Source organism: Crinia signifera, chromosome 7 (assembly GCF_055691185.1).
Source record: "Crinia signifera chromosome 7, ASM5569118v1, whole genome shotgun sequence".
NCBI classification, from domain to species: Eukaryota; Metazoa; Chordata; class Amphibia; order Anura; family Myobatrachidae; genus Crinia; species Crinia signifera.
The window spans coordinates 145,744,332-145,762,979 of record NC_139223.1 but is presented as its reverse complement, the minus strand read 5'-3'; the positions used below and the strand labels follow the sequence as shown (position 1 = coordinate 145,762,979).

General features: G+C 41.9%; 1 protein-coding gene across 4 annotated transcripts in view; it reads right to left on the bottom strand.

Annotated features, from left to right (window-relative positions):
- LOC146020645 (sodium channel protein type 2 subunit alpha-like) overlaps positions 1-18,648 on the bottom strand; it is a 233,277-nt gene that overhangs the window by 58,339 nt on the left and 156,290 nt on the right. For all 4 annotated transcript variants that reach the window (XM_083153906.1, XM_083153905.1, XM_083153909.1 and 1 more), the window contains exons 16-18: positions 12,513-12,686; positions 11,583-11,939; positions 4,006-4,485 (exon numbers count right to left, since the gene is read on the bottom strand). In XM_083153906.1, coding sequence (XP_083010032.1) covers positions 4,006-4,485; positions 11,583-11,939; positions 12,513-12,686 — 1,011 coding nt within the window. The remainder of the gene's footprint in view (positions 1-4,005; positions 4,486-11,582; positions 11,940-12,512; positions 12,687-18,648) is intronic.

The following is an 18,648-nucleotide window of genomic DNA, read 5'->3' as shown; positions in this document are numbered from 1 at the left end:
CCATCTGAAGAAATAACAATTTGTACAATAAAAACTGTTTCGCAGAGAAAGTGTCCACAATATTTGGCCTGATTCAGAGATTTATGTTAAAGCATTTGCAGATGTGATTTTGCTCACTATGCTATTGAAAGAATATGCTAATAATTCAGATGCCATCGTGTGCATCGAAAATGCCATTGACGGCATCCGACACCTGCCACATACGCCGAAATGGATGGGTTCTTTCATAGGTTTAATTTCCTTGATTCTCATACAGATTGCTGATCATCGATTGGCAGTGCCGTCATATTGGGAAATCAGAAAACCATATAACTGATGTATGCAGACCTTTAGTCTTACGTTCTTAGACAAAGCAACTCTCCTAAAATGCTAAGGGTTCCAGTGGCTGACTTTGACACAACCAGAAATGGCCAAATTCTTCTGGTCATGCCCATTACCTCCTCCTAACTGTCACTTATTTTATTAATAAATCCTCTGGGCATGCGCTATCACTAATCAATTGCTGTGTCACTTTGGCGCACAAGCAGTGGCAAAAGAAATCACTTTACTAAATAAAACATTAATCAGGCCCTTAATCTACAGCTGATAAAATACTTCTCCATTTCCAAAACCTTGGGGTCTATTTTTATAGCAAATAAAAATAAAATGTACAAAAATACAATTCAATCATTTGCCACAATAAATGTATCATTGGCTAGGCATTGTCAGGTGCAATGACCTGGGGCTAAATGCAATGGCCACCTAGTTGATGGAGGATCAGGATTTCGTAGGAGTCTGTTTTTTTTTTTTTTAAACAACAACCTGGTTTTGCATTGTAAATGATTGCTGCTTGAAAAAAAGGCAGACTTGAAAAAATCCCAAACCTCCAGTAATTTAGAGGCTATTACATTTAGCCCTGTAGCTCAGTCCAATTTACAGAGGCTATTACAAGTAAATGTACAGATGGGTCCTCATACATTCAGCCACAATATGCCATGCAGGGCAAGATGCCTGGCATGAGTAAGCCGCTAGGTCCGTACAGCCCGCCTGATAACCCTGGGTGTCTTTTTTGCTGAAAATGAATCTTAGCCACAAGGTAATGCAAGTAGGTCGTACAAATAGACTGTGCTGCTGATTCATTTGATATATGATTATTGTATATTGTGTGTGATACTTATAACTGAGCAAAACAGAACTTGGAAAAAAGATGTGGCTTTATGTACAGGCTCATTCACTCAGTCACACAGAGATATAAAAGTGTTGCATTGCAAATTAATCAGCACAATCTTGTTTGTCCTGGTTGCATTGCATTGTGACTACAGCCCTGTACCATGGGGTGATTTTTGCTAGTGTGCATGCTGAGCAATGCAGGCTAGAGAAATTGCCCTTGTGCTTCCCAGTGGCTAGATCGCCCATACACACATAGCGATGTGTGTATGGGCAATCTGTGCTATCCAATGTTCTCTGGTTAGAACACTGCCAATCTGACTAGATCTTGACTACATGTAGTCAAGATCTAGTCAGACAATGGCGAAGTGCGGGACAATTCATCTTCATTGCTCGGGGGCATAGACAGATTGCTTAGCTGGCTGTTCCCAACCCCGGCGTGCCACTCTGCACAGAGTGACTTGGTCATAGGTCACGCTGCGAAGGCCACACCACTGCACCTCCTCCACCCGACCGCTCCCAGCAGCACATCCGGACCTCAGCCGTCTGCCCAATTCACGGGATTTTAAAAATGCCCAGGAGTGGCATCCTTACCCCTAAGATACATTTTGGGAAAGAAAGATGACCAATGTTAGCAGAGTCTCCAGAGACCTGGTGTGCCAAGATGTGCTATTTGGTGTAACTGCAGCAATGATGTATAAGGACACATCTGCTTCTCCCCATCCTGTCCGCTTCTCTTGCAGAGGTACAGAGGGCCTATCCAAAAAACTGGAAGTCTTCCGTAAGTAGGCATGCATGGTCTGTACATTCCAGGAAACTTGTATATCTGTGTGCGACTGAGTCTCTAACCTATGCACAAAGGAGGTTATTCAGGTTGATTCGCAAAGCTGCAAAATTAGCAATTTTGCAAGTCAACCACACGCCGCCCGCATGAAAGTCCGTCCACCCTCACACTCCGAGTTTTGAACGCATGCGAATGGATGTTTTGCATAAAAATCCAATCACAGCTTGCGTGCGGGAATGAAATCATTTGATGGTCGCCGACCATCAAATTATTTCTACAGTGCTCGCAGATGTAAGACACCTCTCTGGTGTCTTACATCTACGAGCACCCTGTGCGGGAAGCGGGCGGGCAGCTGACATCTGCTGATGTCAGCTGCCTGCCCCCCGCACCTGCATCATCAGCAAATTACCATGGGAACACCCAGCGTTATATGGGAACACCTATGTAACGCTGGGTTTTCCCATGTGCACGATGGCGGCCCACCACCACACACACCCCCACCCACAATTCGCAACGGTGAGTGAGAACCTGAATGACCTTCAAAGTGCTATAAAATTTGAAAGCCGCAACTTTTTCACAATAGACATTCTATTCTGCCTATTATACAGTCTCAGTCACACACAATATGCAAGTGTCATAATAAATTAATGAGCACAGTCTCCTTGTGCATCCTAGTCCCATTATGTTGCAACTTAGACACGTTTTTGGCAAAAAAGAAGAAATGCCCAATGCTAGAATATTCAAACCTGCCAAGGTGACTAAAGAAAAGATGTATGAGAACACATATACAGAATACCTAGCTAGAGGCTGTATAGACAGGAGCACTCAGTTCTACCTTAACCCCTTCAGTGGCAATCCCAAGAATTTTCCAGGCTCTGCCTCAGTGCCCAGTCTGGCAAGGCCGGAAAATTCTCGGGATTGCCACTGTTTAGAGCTGGGCAGCGTTGCTGAGTTCAATTTCTGAACTGAGGCAGCTTCAGCTGCCCGGCTCCCTCTCCTCTGCAGCGCCTCCTCCTCCCTCTTCCTCCCCCCTCCCCTCCGGCTTTTCTTTACAAGTCTCCAGCGCCGGCTTATGACAAGCCGGCTGCCGGGGCAGGACCGGGGCGCCGGGGTGCAGGGCTGGGCAGCAGCTGATTGACAGTTCAGCGGTGCTGCCTGGACCCGGGGAGGCAGTGGTGGGGTTTTTTTAGGGAGCGCTCGCCATAAAAAACTTGCCCAGTGGGGAGCGCTCCCTAAAAAAAAAACACCACTGAAGGGGTTAATAATATTACCGTAATAATTCATAAAAGTTTGGTCCATGGCCAAATATGGGTAAGGTCTAGCTAAATAGAAGCCGGAAAACCCTCTATAAGGAATGACACTTCTCTCATTGTATAATATTGTTTATATATTCATTCACTTACAATTCTGTATAACATATATTCTATTTAGCTCAGAAATGTGTGAATCTAGTAGATTCAGAAAATATTGCTGTATTTTTGGCTAAAAACTGGAAGTTTATAAAAAGTTGCTACAGGACTAATAGTCATTATTGTAAGCATTTCTCAAAAGTGATCCAATGGTAGTATAATGTTGCTTAACAATAATTAGCATATAAGTAGAAAAAAAATACAGATTTCTTGTTCTAAAACTTTCACAAAATAGAAAAAAACCCATGAGAGAATGAAATATGTTATGTGAAATGTGAATTTTTGTACATTTCTTCAATGTAGTACATTTACAGATAGGAAAAAATTAAACCAAGGAAAAGCAAATGAAGGGTTGAACAAAGCCAACAAAATAAAAATTTATTCAATAGCAAATTATTCTGCTGATGGTATAACACCAAGTTTCTTCACCTTGAACAAAGAATATTTCTACACAAAAACATTTATGTCTAATGTTACGATGTTCATTATTAATATAAAATATTTGATAATATTATAATTATATAGAACTATAATCTCTTCAAACTCCTTTGGTATTTATTTAACAAAAATTAGAAATGTTTAATTAGTTATCATGTATACAGGACCAAATTATAAATGTTACTTCAAAATAACAAAAACACTAAATTTTTAATTAAGATAGCTTACCTCTTTGCTTTCTTCTAGGTCTGATTCGCTGCTGAAATCTTCAGTATTGAGATTTTCAAAATCGGATTCACCGACCGCAATCGGAACAGTTACGGTGAGGCTTGGGTTATGTATAAACGACATATAATCACTCTCGTCAATAATGTACTTTTCCATACTGCTGCCTACACCACTGGTAGTTCCATTGCCACCTTTGTGATAATCGAAGTCTTTATTTATGTCTACTGCATTATGGTTATAAAAGCAGCTTTCTTTTCGGTTCTGCAGCTCTTCTAGTGGCTTAGTTTCATCTAGAACTTTCTTTTTCTTAACAAAGGCTTTTTGGATGCATTCTCGTACTGTTTTCTTAAAGAAATCTATTCCCCTCTGTATCCTTCCCACAGCAATCTGGAGATTATTCATCTCATTGTCATCATCTGTAGCTGTGAGGTTGTCGGAACTAAATGAACTCAGCAACAAAGCCAGGAACAAATTCAAAACCTAGGAGGTACATACAAAGAACGATTAATATTCTGTACAAAGATTGTCCCGAACTCACATTAGTGCATATAGCATTTCTGGTTTCAGTAACTCAGCATATAAAATGCACAAAATGAACCAAACATTAATGAATTAGTTGATGCACAAATAAATGCATCAATATAAAATTGGAATCTGATAAAAATCAGCTGTGGCCAGTGGCGTAGCTTGTGTAAGGCAGCCCCCGCCACTGCTTGGGGGAGCGGGGGCTGCGTGGGCGCCTGCTCCCGCACGGAGAGGCCAGACAGAGAAGCCGGGAAGCTGAGCAGTCCTCAGTCCGGAGGGGGCCTGCTCATGATAATTATACACAGCCGGCCACCGCGCTGTGAGAGGAAGTCCGTGCAGCTTGAGGAGCAGGAGAGCCGTCACTCAGTCAGGGCTTCCTGATGCTGGCCCCGCCCACCACACTGATGGGCTCCGTGCAGCAGGCCTCAGCCCTGCTCTCCCCTGCTCCTGCTCAGCCCTGCTCAGCCCTGCTCCCTGCTCAGCCCTGCTCCCTGCTCAGCCCTGCTCTCCGGCTGCCTTGATGCTGGCCCCACCTACCATACTGCTGGGCTCCCTGCACAGTGCTCCTGTAACCTGCTGCTGCTGCCGCCCTGATGCTGGTCCCAAACACTCACCACACTACTAGCTCCCTGCACCTCCAAGGAATGGGCAAGCCAGGTGAGTGTTGTATAGTGGGGGAGTGAGGGGGCTGTGTTTTATCTACTGTAATGTGGTACTTTTATTACTGAGGTGCTGTGTGTGTACTGGGGAGTGGGGTCTGTAATATGATGGGAATCTGTACTTTAGTGTGTGTGGGGGCTGTTTATCATGTGGAATGGGCTGTGTATAATGTAATATGGGGGGGGCTGTGTATAATGTAATATGGGGGGGCTGTGTATAATGTAATATAGGGTGGGCTGTGTATAATGCAATATGGGGGGCTGTGTATAATGTAATATGGGGTGGGCTGTGTATAATGTAATATGGGGTGGGCTGTGTATAATGTAATATGGGGTGGCCTGTGTATAATGTAATATGGGGTGGGCTGTGTATAATGCAATATGGGGGGCTGTGTATAATGTAATATGGGGTGGCCTGTGTATTATGTAATATGGGGAGGGCTGTGTATAATGTAATATGGGGAGGGCTGTGTATAATGTAATATGGGGTGGCCTGTGTATAATGTAATATGGGGTGGCCTGTGTATTATGTAATATGAGGTGGCCTGTGTATTATGTAATATGGGGTGGCCTGTGTATTATGTAATATAGGGTGGGCTGTGTATTATGTAATATAGGGTGGGCTGTTTATAATGTAATATGGGGAGGGCTGTGTATAATGTAATATGGGGTAGGTTGTGTATAATGTATATAGGGGCCTATGTATTATGTAATATGGGGAGGGCTGTGTATAATGTAATATGGGGAGGGCTGTGTATAATGTAATATGGGGAGGGCTGTGTATAATGTAATATGGGGTGGCCTGTGTATAATGTAATATGGGGTGGCCTGTGTATTATGTAATATGGGGTGGCCTGTGTATTATGTAATATAGGGTGGGCTGTGTATTATGTAATATAGGGTGGGCTGTGTATAATGTAATATGGGGAGGGCTGTGTATAATGTAATATGGGGTAGGTTGTGTATAATGTATATAGGGGCCTATGTATTATGTAATATGGGGAGGGCTGTGTATAATGTAATATGGGGAGGGCTGTGTATAATGTAATATGGGGAGGGCTGTGTATAATGTAATATAGGGGGGCTGTGGGGTGGGAAGCTTCCGGCCCGGCCCCACAGGAAGCTTCCGGCCCGGCCAGTCTTTTTCAAGGGACATGGGTAGCCACAGAGAGGTAATGTGTATGGGGCATTATGGGGGGGGGGGGGGGGGGGGCGCCTAAAAATATTTTGGCTTGGGGGAGCATAATTTATAGTTACGCCACTGGCTGTGGCACTATCGTGCACATCTCACCTAGGGTTTTATTTACTAAAGTGCGGGTTTACAGATATGGATCCAACTTAGAGATAAGCGGGTTCAGTTTTACTGGGATCTCAAAGCGGGATCTTATTGGCTATCTAAAACACGTGACAGCTGATAGCCAATCGGAAAAATAAATCTGGTGTAAAACGAATCAGATACTACTGTAGCTATTGTCTTTTAGAAGGTGCTATATAAATGATAAGTAGAATGTGAATGGTTTCTATTGGAAACATCTTCATTTTTGTAAACCTAAACTTTAATAAAAGTAACCCCTAAATGTGCATTGCACATGCTCTGGCTCCTATTGTTCACAATTGTTGTGACATGCCCATGTGTGCTGTAGGCATGACAGGACAGCAAAGGACCCGAACAAGGGGTACGCATAATGACATGGAGTAGGGTGGGTGTGGCTGATGAATTTATAGTCATGATGATGAAATACACTATGTCAGTGGTAGCCAACCCTAGCCCTCGAGAGCTACCAACAGTTCACATTTTTCAGACAACCTAGTTGCTGCACAGCTTCACTCATTAATCGCTGACACATTTTAAAAGATCCACAGGTGGAGCTAATTAGCTCACTTGTGATTCTGTGAGGAGACCTGCAAAACATGCACTGTTGGTAGCTCTCGAGGACTAGGGTTGGCTACCCCAGCACTACGTTGTTTTTAAACAGGAGTAGGCCATGCAAAATTTACATAGGCCGCTTTCACCATGGTAGAAGCTTCGCTGCTACATTCTGTGAGAACTCTGGCTCTGTACCAGTGACTGTGTATGTGCAATACCTTTGGAAACATGATGGGTGATTTATCAAATCTTTAAGAGAGAAAAATGCAGAGAAAAAGTACAACCAACCAATCAGCATCTCATTGTAATTGTTCTACTCTGTAAAATGAGATAGAAGCTGATTAGTTGGTATTTTATCTCTCCACTTTATCTCTTTCAAACAGTTATTAAATATCCCCTTATCGTTCCAGCACCATTTTTACAGTGATTTCCTCAGAAATATGATGCCAGCAGGGGGATATTTTGGTACTTGTTTCCTAGAACGGCGCCCACGATATTGATCTTAGGCATCGCAAGGAAAAAAATCGCGTCGGTCGCATCGCATGCGGCCAAAAAAATCGCTTGCGATGCAACCGAAGCGATTACCGCGATTTTACGTAGGGAACAATGTTAAATGGCCCAATTGACCCGATTTCACATAGGCAACAATGTTAAATGGCCCACAGACCCCAAATACCCACCCTGAAGTGTGAAATGGCCCCCCCAATTGTTAACGCCATACCACAATCAACGTCAACCCGAAGCGTGGCGAGCGCAGCGAGCCCGCGAGGGGCGGCGGTACGCGTCCTCCGACCTTTTCATACCCCCACTATCCACGTCGGCGTGGAGTTGAGAATAGAAAGTGTGGCGAGCGCAGCTCGCCACGGAGCCCGAAGCGTGGCGAGCGCAGCGAGCCCTGCGAGGGGACGCGGATACCATCACAGGTATCCGCATCCCCTCGCGGGCTTCACAGGTATCCGCGTCCCCTTGCTGTGCTCGCCACGCTTCGGGCTCGGTGGCTCGCTGCACTCGCCACACTTTCTATTCTCAACTCCACGCCGACGTGGATAGTGGGGGTATGAAAAGGTCGGAGGACGCGTACCGCCGCCCCTCGCCACGCTTCGGGTTGGGGTCTGTGGGTGGGCCATTTAACATTGTTCCCTATGTGAAAGCGGGTCAATTGGGCCATTTAACATTGTTCCCTATGTAAATCGCGGTAATCGCGTCGGTCGCATCGCATGCGGTTTTTTGGCCGCATGCGATGCGACCGACGCGATTTACATTTTACCATGCATTTCTATGTAAAATCGCGGGCATCGCATCGCATGCCATTATAATGGCATGCGATGTACATGCGATGCCCGCGATGGGCGCCGTTCTAGGAAACAAGTACCGATATTTTTAATGGGTGCAGTTAGTCACAGGGAGGCCCTCCCAACACCGCACACACTGCACCAAGTTGTAATACTTACCGCTCCAGAGTCCCACAGTGTCAGCACTGCCAGAATCGGCAAAAAAAATGGCTGTGGCGGCCATTTTTTCACAGTTCTGCTCAGGCGCAGCAGAGTCTGAGTCCTCTAGAGCTTTGCACTAAAGCAGTGTTGGCTGGAAGAGAGGCGGGGGCCCAATGAGAGGCGGGGGTCCGATTAGAGGAGGTCAAACATGGGCCTCCTCCTCTCTTAAAGTGCCTCCGGATGCCAGCACCATATTTCTGTTACAGACACTAGTACCTTCAGTGGGTGCCTCTTATTCAGGCCCCACATGCATTGTGTACACCTGATACAGTTGATAATCTTATTACAACACTTTTAATCAATATTTCTGTGCACAAATAATACTTAATAATGTTTGTTCATACTGCAAACTTACATGAAATATTTGAGGCCAAACATATAGAAAGTGTTGATCTTCATTTGAAAACTGCTTTTGTTTGCTTCAATGCCAAGAAAGATACATGTGCATTGAATGGCGGCAGTAAATAGGATATGCTCTTTTCTAAAAGTGCAAAGTATTCTGGATACCATTGAATAAGCATGTGTAAACATCATAATATTTATCTATGTACTGTCAGACAAAGATGCTGAGATGCCATACAAATGTATAAATTACTGGCAGTGAGTAAAAGACAAGAAGCAGGGGGACAGAAGACAATAGGCAACAGACAAAAGAGGGCAGATAACAAATAATAACATGTGAAAGACCTGCGAGAATTGCATGAAACAAACAATGGAAAGGGACAAAGGATGGCCAGGCAGACAATTTCTGCCAATCAGCAGTGGGATACAGAACAAACAACAGGAAAGAACCAAGAGATGTAAAACAAGACAATGGCTGACAAGATAGGAAAAACAAAAGGAGGCCGATGTGGGAGACCCTACAGGCATTGTGGTTGAAGCATCTGCAGTGTGTGAGTTTTGTCATTTGGGTGCTACTAAGGCAGTAAATTGTAAGGGGAACCCCAAACCATCTGATTGTAAACAAAGGCATGTATATGCAGTATCACAATGATCAATATTAATATGTAACAGCCCAAACGAGTAGTTATTACAACGTTTTGGATAAATAATTGTCCTTTAAATTGCAAGGTATATTGCTGTATTAATGAAAACAAAAAAATCCTGAAATTCATGCACCAATGAGGCGTCCTGATGTTATAGTATTTAGGTTAGTCAGATTATCAATACGGGGCTTTTATAAACCAGTATTATACGTATAAAGGGCCTAAGTCAGAATCATTTGTAGTTTTTCTTAAAAAGCAATACTGTGACTGCAGTCTTCCGTATGCTGGGGGCTGGCCCAGCACAGAGCCAGGCTGCCCAGCATGTAAAGTCCCTTCTCCGTGATGCTATTCCAATGTAATTGCAATCGCATCACAGAAATGCATTGCAGAAATGTGATACCATTGCTTTTCTACAGTAGTCCCCTGCTAGCGGCTGCATGTGACATCACACCTGCATTGTCCGGACCACTTCCTTACCAACGCCGCATCGCCGCCTCGTTACCGCCCCCGATGTCACCCAAAATGCGATCGCATTCTCCCTTCATTCCTTATGTACTAAGCTCCAGAAACTGTACTTTATGGACCTTGTCTTTAAAAGCTACCGCCATCCACTACTGCAATAATTAATTCTTAATCCCCTAACTATGTTACATGCCATTTCCTATTGGCCATATTGATGTACATTTTAAAATGGCTCCATTCTCTGCCAGGTTGGTAACAATTTGTTGCATTTTAGCTGATATGAATTACAATACTGACATGACATGGCGACTTGCCAACTTCTTTTCCGATTAGTTCAATGTACCATGATTATTCATCTTAATTTACTATCTGTCCACAACGATTTCGGTTCTATCAAGTTGCTCTTCAGCATTTTTGATCCAAGTTTACATTTTGAATATACAGATAAGCTCAGTTACAAAGCCGTGTGCTTACATAGCTGTCTTATTTAGGAAATATTATTATCCATCTTGTTACTAGTAAATCTATTAATATTACTCCCCCTGTAAGAACAGAGCTTTTTAACAGCTTAATTTGATTTAGACAAGGAGTTTTGGAAAATTGGATTTCTCGAGCAGTGACCATAATAACTCACTTCCCCGTACACTAGCTCTACTTCCCCTTTCTCTTGACCAAAGATTTTCTCCATCTGTTGATGAATAAATGATCCTCTTAGGGGTAGAAAAGCAGTGAAGAGTAACATATTGCTGCCACCTCCCCATCCCTTTATTGGTGTGACGGGAGTGTACAGCCACCAATCTGAAGTGTCCACAGTGTCCCACTTGAAAATGTAAATAGTAAATGTAAACAGCAGCTGGTTTTTCAGCACCAGGCAACTGCTAGATGTAAATGGGAAAGTCCAAAAGAGAAAACAAAATCTACTGCTTTGTAGTCAACCTCTTGAAAGATGCAAAAGTCAGTCTATATGATGACTTTAGGTTTGCCAACATAGATAAAACTAAGATGTGTCCACGACAGTGGACGGGAAATTTACTAAAGGAAATGTGTAAAAAATAGGTGTAAAAATAGGTGTATTTGTATCCAGAAATACACTTATTTTTTACATTGACTATCCCGAAAATATGGCAATTCGTATTGATGTGCTATCAATACGAATTGCCGTATTTTCGGGATAGTAAATGTCAAAAATAAGTGTATTTCTGGATACAAATACACCTATTTTTACACCTATTTTTTACACATTTCCTTTAGTAAATTTCCCCCTAGATGTACACATCTCTAAAGCACACCAGGCAATCCACAAGAGTTGATTTAAACGTTTTTTTCCCTCCTTCACCTACATTGTGCATGTACAGTAGCTGCATTAATTTAATGATCCCAGCCAACTGCAATTACTTTTATTACTCTCACTTTCACTAGGACCAGCTTCACCACTTAATTACTGTGGGACAATTATCTGTAATTCTCCCAATATATACTTATATATTTATTTATTAATTTATTACCTTTCAGGTATAAGGTTATGTGTAAAATGAAAGTTTTATCAATACTACAGTGCTTACAATAATATAGTTGTTGCACTTACCACAAGATTCCCGATCACCATGACTAACATGAACACCAGGAGGCACATAGATTGTCCGGCCACCTCCATACAGTCCCACATGGTCTCAATCCATTCTCCACACAGCACTCGGAAAACAATGAGGAATGAATGGAAGAAGTCATTCATGTGCCAACGGGGAAGTTCGCAGTCATCAGAAATTTTGCAGACACATTCTTTGTACATTTTACCAAATAGCTGCATGCCAACGACAGCAAATATAAAGACGATGATGGCCAACACCAAGGTCAAGTTTCCCAAAGCTCCCACAGAATTACCGATGATCTTGATCAACATATTGAGTGTTGGCCATGATTTTGCTAACTTGAAGACACGGAGCTAAAAAATAAATATGAATCAATATAAGGTGTGCCCAAATGAAAAGGATACTTTTTCTGTAACAGCTCCACCTCAGTTTCTTCATTCCTGTAAGTTGTTTTGCAAGTTTGGATGCATGATGGATTCCTTCAGATCATGCAAAGAGATGTAATCCAACTTCTTTGCGCAAAAGGTGAGCATGCTTCAGAAATTTTTGCAGGATGAAGGCGATGTACAGAGAGCAATGTCTCGCATGGTGCATGATATTCCAGTGGTGTCAGTGTAGGAGGCGGGAAGCAAAAGCGTCAAAGACTTTCCATGGCCTGCCAGGCGCACATTGTCACCAACCCTGCCACAATATTGGCTGTGGAGGATCTCATTCCCAAATGGTGCACCGTGCAAGACACTACTCTCCATACACCGCTTTTATCCTGCGATAAATGCGCTGATCTGGAGGAAACTATCACGCATCCGACTGTGCAAAACAACTTTCCAGAAGTGAAGAAACTGAGGCAAAGCCATCAAAATACTTTTACGTCATACAACTAGTGCATCAAGTGTATACGAATCTACTGTATAAAACTCTCTTCTTACCAGTCTAAATGATCTAAGCACTGACAATCCTTCCACATCAGCTAGTCCCAACTCCATCAAACTGAGGCTCACGATGATACCATCAAAAATATTCCAACCTTCTTGAAAATAATAGTATGGATCTAGGGCAATCAGCTTAAAAATCATTTCCGCTGTAAAGATTCCAGTAAAAACCTACAATAAATGGAAATATATATTGTTAGTCTGATTTACCTCTAATAAATTCCAATTATCTGCGGATGTGTGGAGTATTATCCAGAACATGAAAAGCCCTGGAGAATTATCTAAATTCAGCATGCCAAGGACACAGCTCATACATTGTTTTTGTTTTGTTTTTTAAAGTCTTTATTACATTTTTATCACATTGGTACTGATTTTTATTTTTAATCATAAAAAATATCCTGAATTATCCTGAATTAATTTTGGTTGCATAAAGTGGTGCAACAGATACAGTAAAGTGGCCTATTTATTAACCATTTAACTGATGATGTATTTTCTTTGAAAATCCGGTCAGAATTTTATTTTTTTTTATGAGTGAATTAAGTAAAGAGCATGTATTTAAACTTATCCAAAATTATTTTATTACAAAAAAGGAGTTTTTTAAATATTTGTAAAAAATAATAGTTTCCCTCCAAACATAAGAACATCATAGTGACACCATTGGTATCATTGTGTCCATCATGACTTTGATTTTAACAACGGCTGTGATTGGGAGCAAACTTTTTTGAATGGGTGACTAAAGTAAAGGAGTGGCCATAGATATAGCTTATCTAAGGCTTTTGACACTGTCCTACATCACAGACGGCTAAACAAAAAGTATGGGATTGGATACTAAAGGCCCCCATACACTAGCCGATTTTGGTCAGATTTCGGCCAGATCAGTCGGATCTGGCCGAAATCGGACCAAAATCGGCTAGTTTTGATGTCCCCTCAGATCCGATGCGCGGTCCCGTGCGCATCGGATCTGCGTCGGGTGGTCGAACCTGCTGCACGTCCGACCACCCGACTTGGGACCTAGTGGGGCGGCGCAGCGGTGGAGGGAGCAGGGGGGTCTGGGGACGCTGCGGGGGACACAGGCGGCATAGAGCCGGGCGGGGGGAGCCGGGAGCTGTCAGTACTGAATATAAAAAAAAAGCCCATACAATGAATGGGCGGCCTGTGATTGGCTGAGCGCTCTCTCAGCCAGTCAGCAATTGGCTGAGAGAGCGCTCAGCCAATCACAGGCTGCCCATTCATTGTATAGGCTTTTTTTTCTAGCACTGACAGCTCCCGGCTCCCTCTGCCCGGCTCTATGCCGCCTGTGTCCCCCGCAGCGTCCCCAGCCCCCCCTGCTCCCACCAGCAGCCCTGCTCTGTAGCCCCCCCCCCTGCTCCCCGGGTTTTTTACATGTGATAAATCGAGACGATTTATCACATGTAAAAAATGGCACATCAAGTGCCAATCTAATCAAGCTCCCCCGGGGAGCAGCCGGGGAAGCTCAGGGGGAAGTCGGACAAGTCGCCCTAGTGTATGGGGGCCTTAAGATGGTTGAATAGATAAGATCTTGGTAGCAGGATAGAAAGCAGAGAGTTGTAGCAAATGGAGTGCATTCACAAGAAGGTAATGTTACCAGTGGAGTGCTCCAAGGATTTGTACTTGGACCAATACTTTTGAATATCTTTACTGCTGACATTGCAAATATTATTGAAGGGAAAGTATGCCTATTTGAACAAATATATGCAACCGGGTAGACACACCAGGAGGGTTAAACAAATAATTAATGATCTAGGGAGACTAAAGGAATGTACAAGAGCATGGCAATTACAGTTTAATGCCAAAAAATGCAAAATCATACACTTGGGTCTCAAAAATCCGAAGGCTAAATATAGTATACATGGCACTATAATGGAAACTGCTGAGGAGGAAAGGATCTATGAGTCACTATTTCAGGTGACTTAAAGCAGGTAAGAAATGTAACAAAGCAAAGAAGAAGGCCAGTCAGATACTTGGTTGCATAGGGAGAGGAATCAGCATCAGCAGTAAGTAAACAGTAATAATACCACTGTATATAGGTAATTGGTACGACCTCCGCTAGAATACTGTGTCTTGTTCTGGAGGCCAAATCTCCAGAAGGATATAAATATATTAAAGATGGCACAAAGAAGGGCAACTAAAAGGATCACAAAACTTTCCCAGAAAGACTAAAAATCTCAATATGTATCGTTTGAAGCAGATAAGGGAAAGTATGGACATGATTGAAACTTTCAAATATATCAAGAGTTTTAACAAGTTCCAGGAGGGAAACTTTCTTCAAATGAAGAGACGTATAAGAACAAGAGGACATGCACTGAAACTGGAGGGAGGTAGATTTCGGGGAAATCTGGAAAAACTTCACAGCAAGGGAAGTTGACAAGTGGAATAGCCTACCAAGGGAAGTTGACAAGTGGAATAGCCTACCATCATAAGTGGTAGGACAGTAGTGCAATTTAAACATGCATGGGATAGACATAAGGATATCCTTACAAAGAAATAAGAATTAAATTGGGTTTGAGGTAACCATATAGTTAAAAAAGGTCAAGGTCTGAAATAAATCAGCTTTTGGAGCGTGATGAATTGTTGGCCACATACAGTATATGATATATCCTGTATTGCAGAAATAATCTGTAGGTCCATTACTTAAAAAAAAAAAATTGAAAGACGTGTGAAAGGTTCCTGGCTAATTTTATAGAGAATCTTCAAACTAAAAAATAATTTCTACTTTGATTTACTTTGTCTAGTTTCTCATTTCAGGTCTAACATCTGTAATTGCTACCAGAAAGGCACAGTTTCTACCCAGCATTCCATCTTTTCAGGAGCGGTAAAAGGCAAATGTTCTCTTTTAACAGCACTCTTTAAGCTATCTTAAAAAAAATCCCTTTCTTTTGCTTACTTTCACTTGATCAGCATGACAGCAAATAGAGACCAAAAGACTCCTCCAGTTTACCCAATTACTTATCTTTGCTAAGAACACTCTGTTAATTGCTTCTTAGAATAGCCTTATGTTTACCCTAAGCAGTTGTACATTTATTTACACTCTTAGTCATATGAAAGAACTCATCCCTTGGATGTTTTAAGATTTTTTTTTAAGTATCTGTTGCAATTTAAATTATTTCATGCTGATACTTGACTAGTTCTGTTACAACTTTTAGTAGTTTAGGTATACAAAAAATGACTTTTCAAAATAAATGTCGAAATGAAACCTCACTTTACAGTAACTAAAAAGATTTTAAAAAGTAAAAAATTTCATTGTGTAATATGGTCTAGCAATTATAGTACATGTTGAGTATCCCCTATCCGTGCATCCCGTATCCGAATTATTCCAAAAACCGTGGTTTTTTTGGAACAATTCGAAAAAAATTTGGTTCCCCCCTAACCCTTTTTTTAGGCTTACCAAGTCCCCCGGAGTCCATGGCAGGCCTTTATCATCCTTTCCGGCTTCTCCAGCGGTCCCAGGAGTGCTTTGCGCACACGCCGGTGACGTCACCGGCGCGCCTGGGAACTCGCGCAAAGCACTCCTGGGACCGCTGGAGACGCCAGAGACAGTGCTGAAGGCCTGCTGTTGACTCCAGGGGACAACGTGGACACTGAGGGACCACCAGGCACCACCAGGGGACAGGTAAGTATGCCTAAAACTATTTTATTCCAAAAACCGGAAAATTCCCTTATCCGGAATGCTCGTGGTCCCGAGCATTTCGGATAAGGGATACTCAACCTGTACAAATAAAACTATTCTAGGTTCTCCAACATATACGAGGAGGCATAAAAAAAGTTAGTTTGCGTATTTTCATTTTGTCTAAAGCTTCTGAAACAGACAAGTTTTGGTGTTGCCTAAATCAACCAATCAGTTTCTATCATTTCTCTGTTGCATTCTAGAAACTGATTGACATTGGTTGATACAGATATAGTAACAATTAGCTTTGACGACAAGCGGCCTAATCATGGCAAAGCTGACAAGTATGCCCGTAGACTATGACTTGTGTGTGCACATGCATGCATCACCATAGAAAAGCACGTGCTACAGGCATCCCTAGCCTGACATATTAAGTCATACATATGTATATGATTAACATGGCTGCACCTGTATGGGCGACACCACTACCTGTCTGTTTTCGAAGCATTAGCAAATCTACCCTAAGGCAGAGTTGTAAATAAATTAAAATAAGTATATTCTCTGTATGCAGAGTTGTAGGTATCTTGTGCTACATGCACCTTTTTTTGTGTTTCGCTCATTTTACTTCTTGTAATTGTCATCTGTGTGCCAATGTAATACCAGGTGCAAGAGAGACTCCCCTATGCAGAACTTCTCCTACTTGAAAATGTTCCATTACAAACTCAGTCCGCATCATTGGTCATAAGTGTGCATGCAATCCACATGTCTATTTCTCTGCATTGCCTGCACTCATTGGCTGAGCATGTGCATCCCAAAGTCATGCAAGCTACACTACCCAAATAGCCTTATTTTCAACTATGTATCCTGTCTCTTTGTATCCAATTAGTGTTATCTACAATAATTTACTAATGCAGTGTTACTGCATATATACTGATACTCAGGGCTATTTTTCAGCAGGCTCCAGCAGGAACTAAGGCCCTTATTCTAGTTCACTTTTCTGACAAAATATTTCTTAGATGGACAAAACCATGTGCACTGTGAGGCAGGTGTTACTTGTGCAGAGATAATTAGATTTGGGTGGGGGTTTACACCTGCCTCACCTGCAGTGCACATGGTTTTGTCCATCTAAGAAATATTTTGTCAGAAAGAGTGAACTAGAATAAGGGCCTCAGTTCCTGCTGGAGCCTGCTGAAAAATAGCCCTGCTGATACTGATATATATATATATATATATATATATATATATATATATATATATATATATATATATAGCATTTAAATATATATATCACTATTGTAGAAGATACTTAGTCGGTAGACATTATATTTCAAGATAAATAAAAAGATCTAACACTATTACATCTAATCCTTCTTCCTCATTAGTGTTCAATTCACATGCAGTAATATGGACTAAGACCTTAATCTTATTTGCCTTTTACTTTTGGCTCTATCTACTGCAGAAACTCTGCTGGATCATCAAGGAACATTGAAATTCCGCAATTTAGAAATACAGGATTAAAGGTTTTTTTTAGAGCTAGAAATTGATTTTAGTGAAAGATCTGGATTGCTCTATCCAGTACAATTACAAAATATTTTCAACCATACCAGAAAAACAACCCATAATTATGTTATTGTAATGTTAAATGTTTGTAGAACTGGGTGCGCCTATAGTTACTGGTGCTAATATGGGAAGGTTCTAGATCAGGGGTCCTCAAACTATTTTGCTCTGGGACACCATCAGATAATAAAAATAATTACGGGACCTCAGCAAGTTACTGCAGAACATCATCACATCACATGTGTAGTCAGCAGACAGCACATACATGGCAGCATTGTGCATGCACAAAATGATTGGAGGAGTCTAAAATAACAGACAACTCAACAGATTTTTCAGACTCCTTGAATCACTGACTGAGATTAGAAAAGTCATCAGCCAGAAGGTCAGCAACATGGAGTCGTGACCCCATGCTGAGAAGGTCTGGACCCACTTTAGGGTCAGGGCCCACAGTTTGAGAACCGCTGTTCTAGATAATGGTTGTATTGCTGGAACATCAGCCATTGCATACAAACATGAATTAGGCCCAATGAAGGCAGCCAGTTAGCAATGCTTGACTTACACTGTATTGACAATTAACTTACATTCATATGGGCAAAATTATTAATTATTCTGGGGTTTTCTGAATTTTACATCTAAGAAGAAACAAACTATCTAAATCTAGAATTGCTAACTATAGCGTTCTGAACACTATGATACCATCTGTGCAGAATCATGGTAAAACCTTTCTATGAAAACTTAGTAGTTCATAATTAGTTTACTTTTATTTTATTCTGGAAATTTTCAGTAAAACATATGGGCACAGCCTATTTTGTAGCAGTGATCTACATGTGAGTGGGAACAATCATATTGGTTTGCTCTGATGGACTAAAACCTTATTACTAGTGGGCAGATTTTCAGAAAAAAAGTTCTACCCACTCTCTCCCCCACAGCTGCTCTGTTATCTTGCTCCAT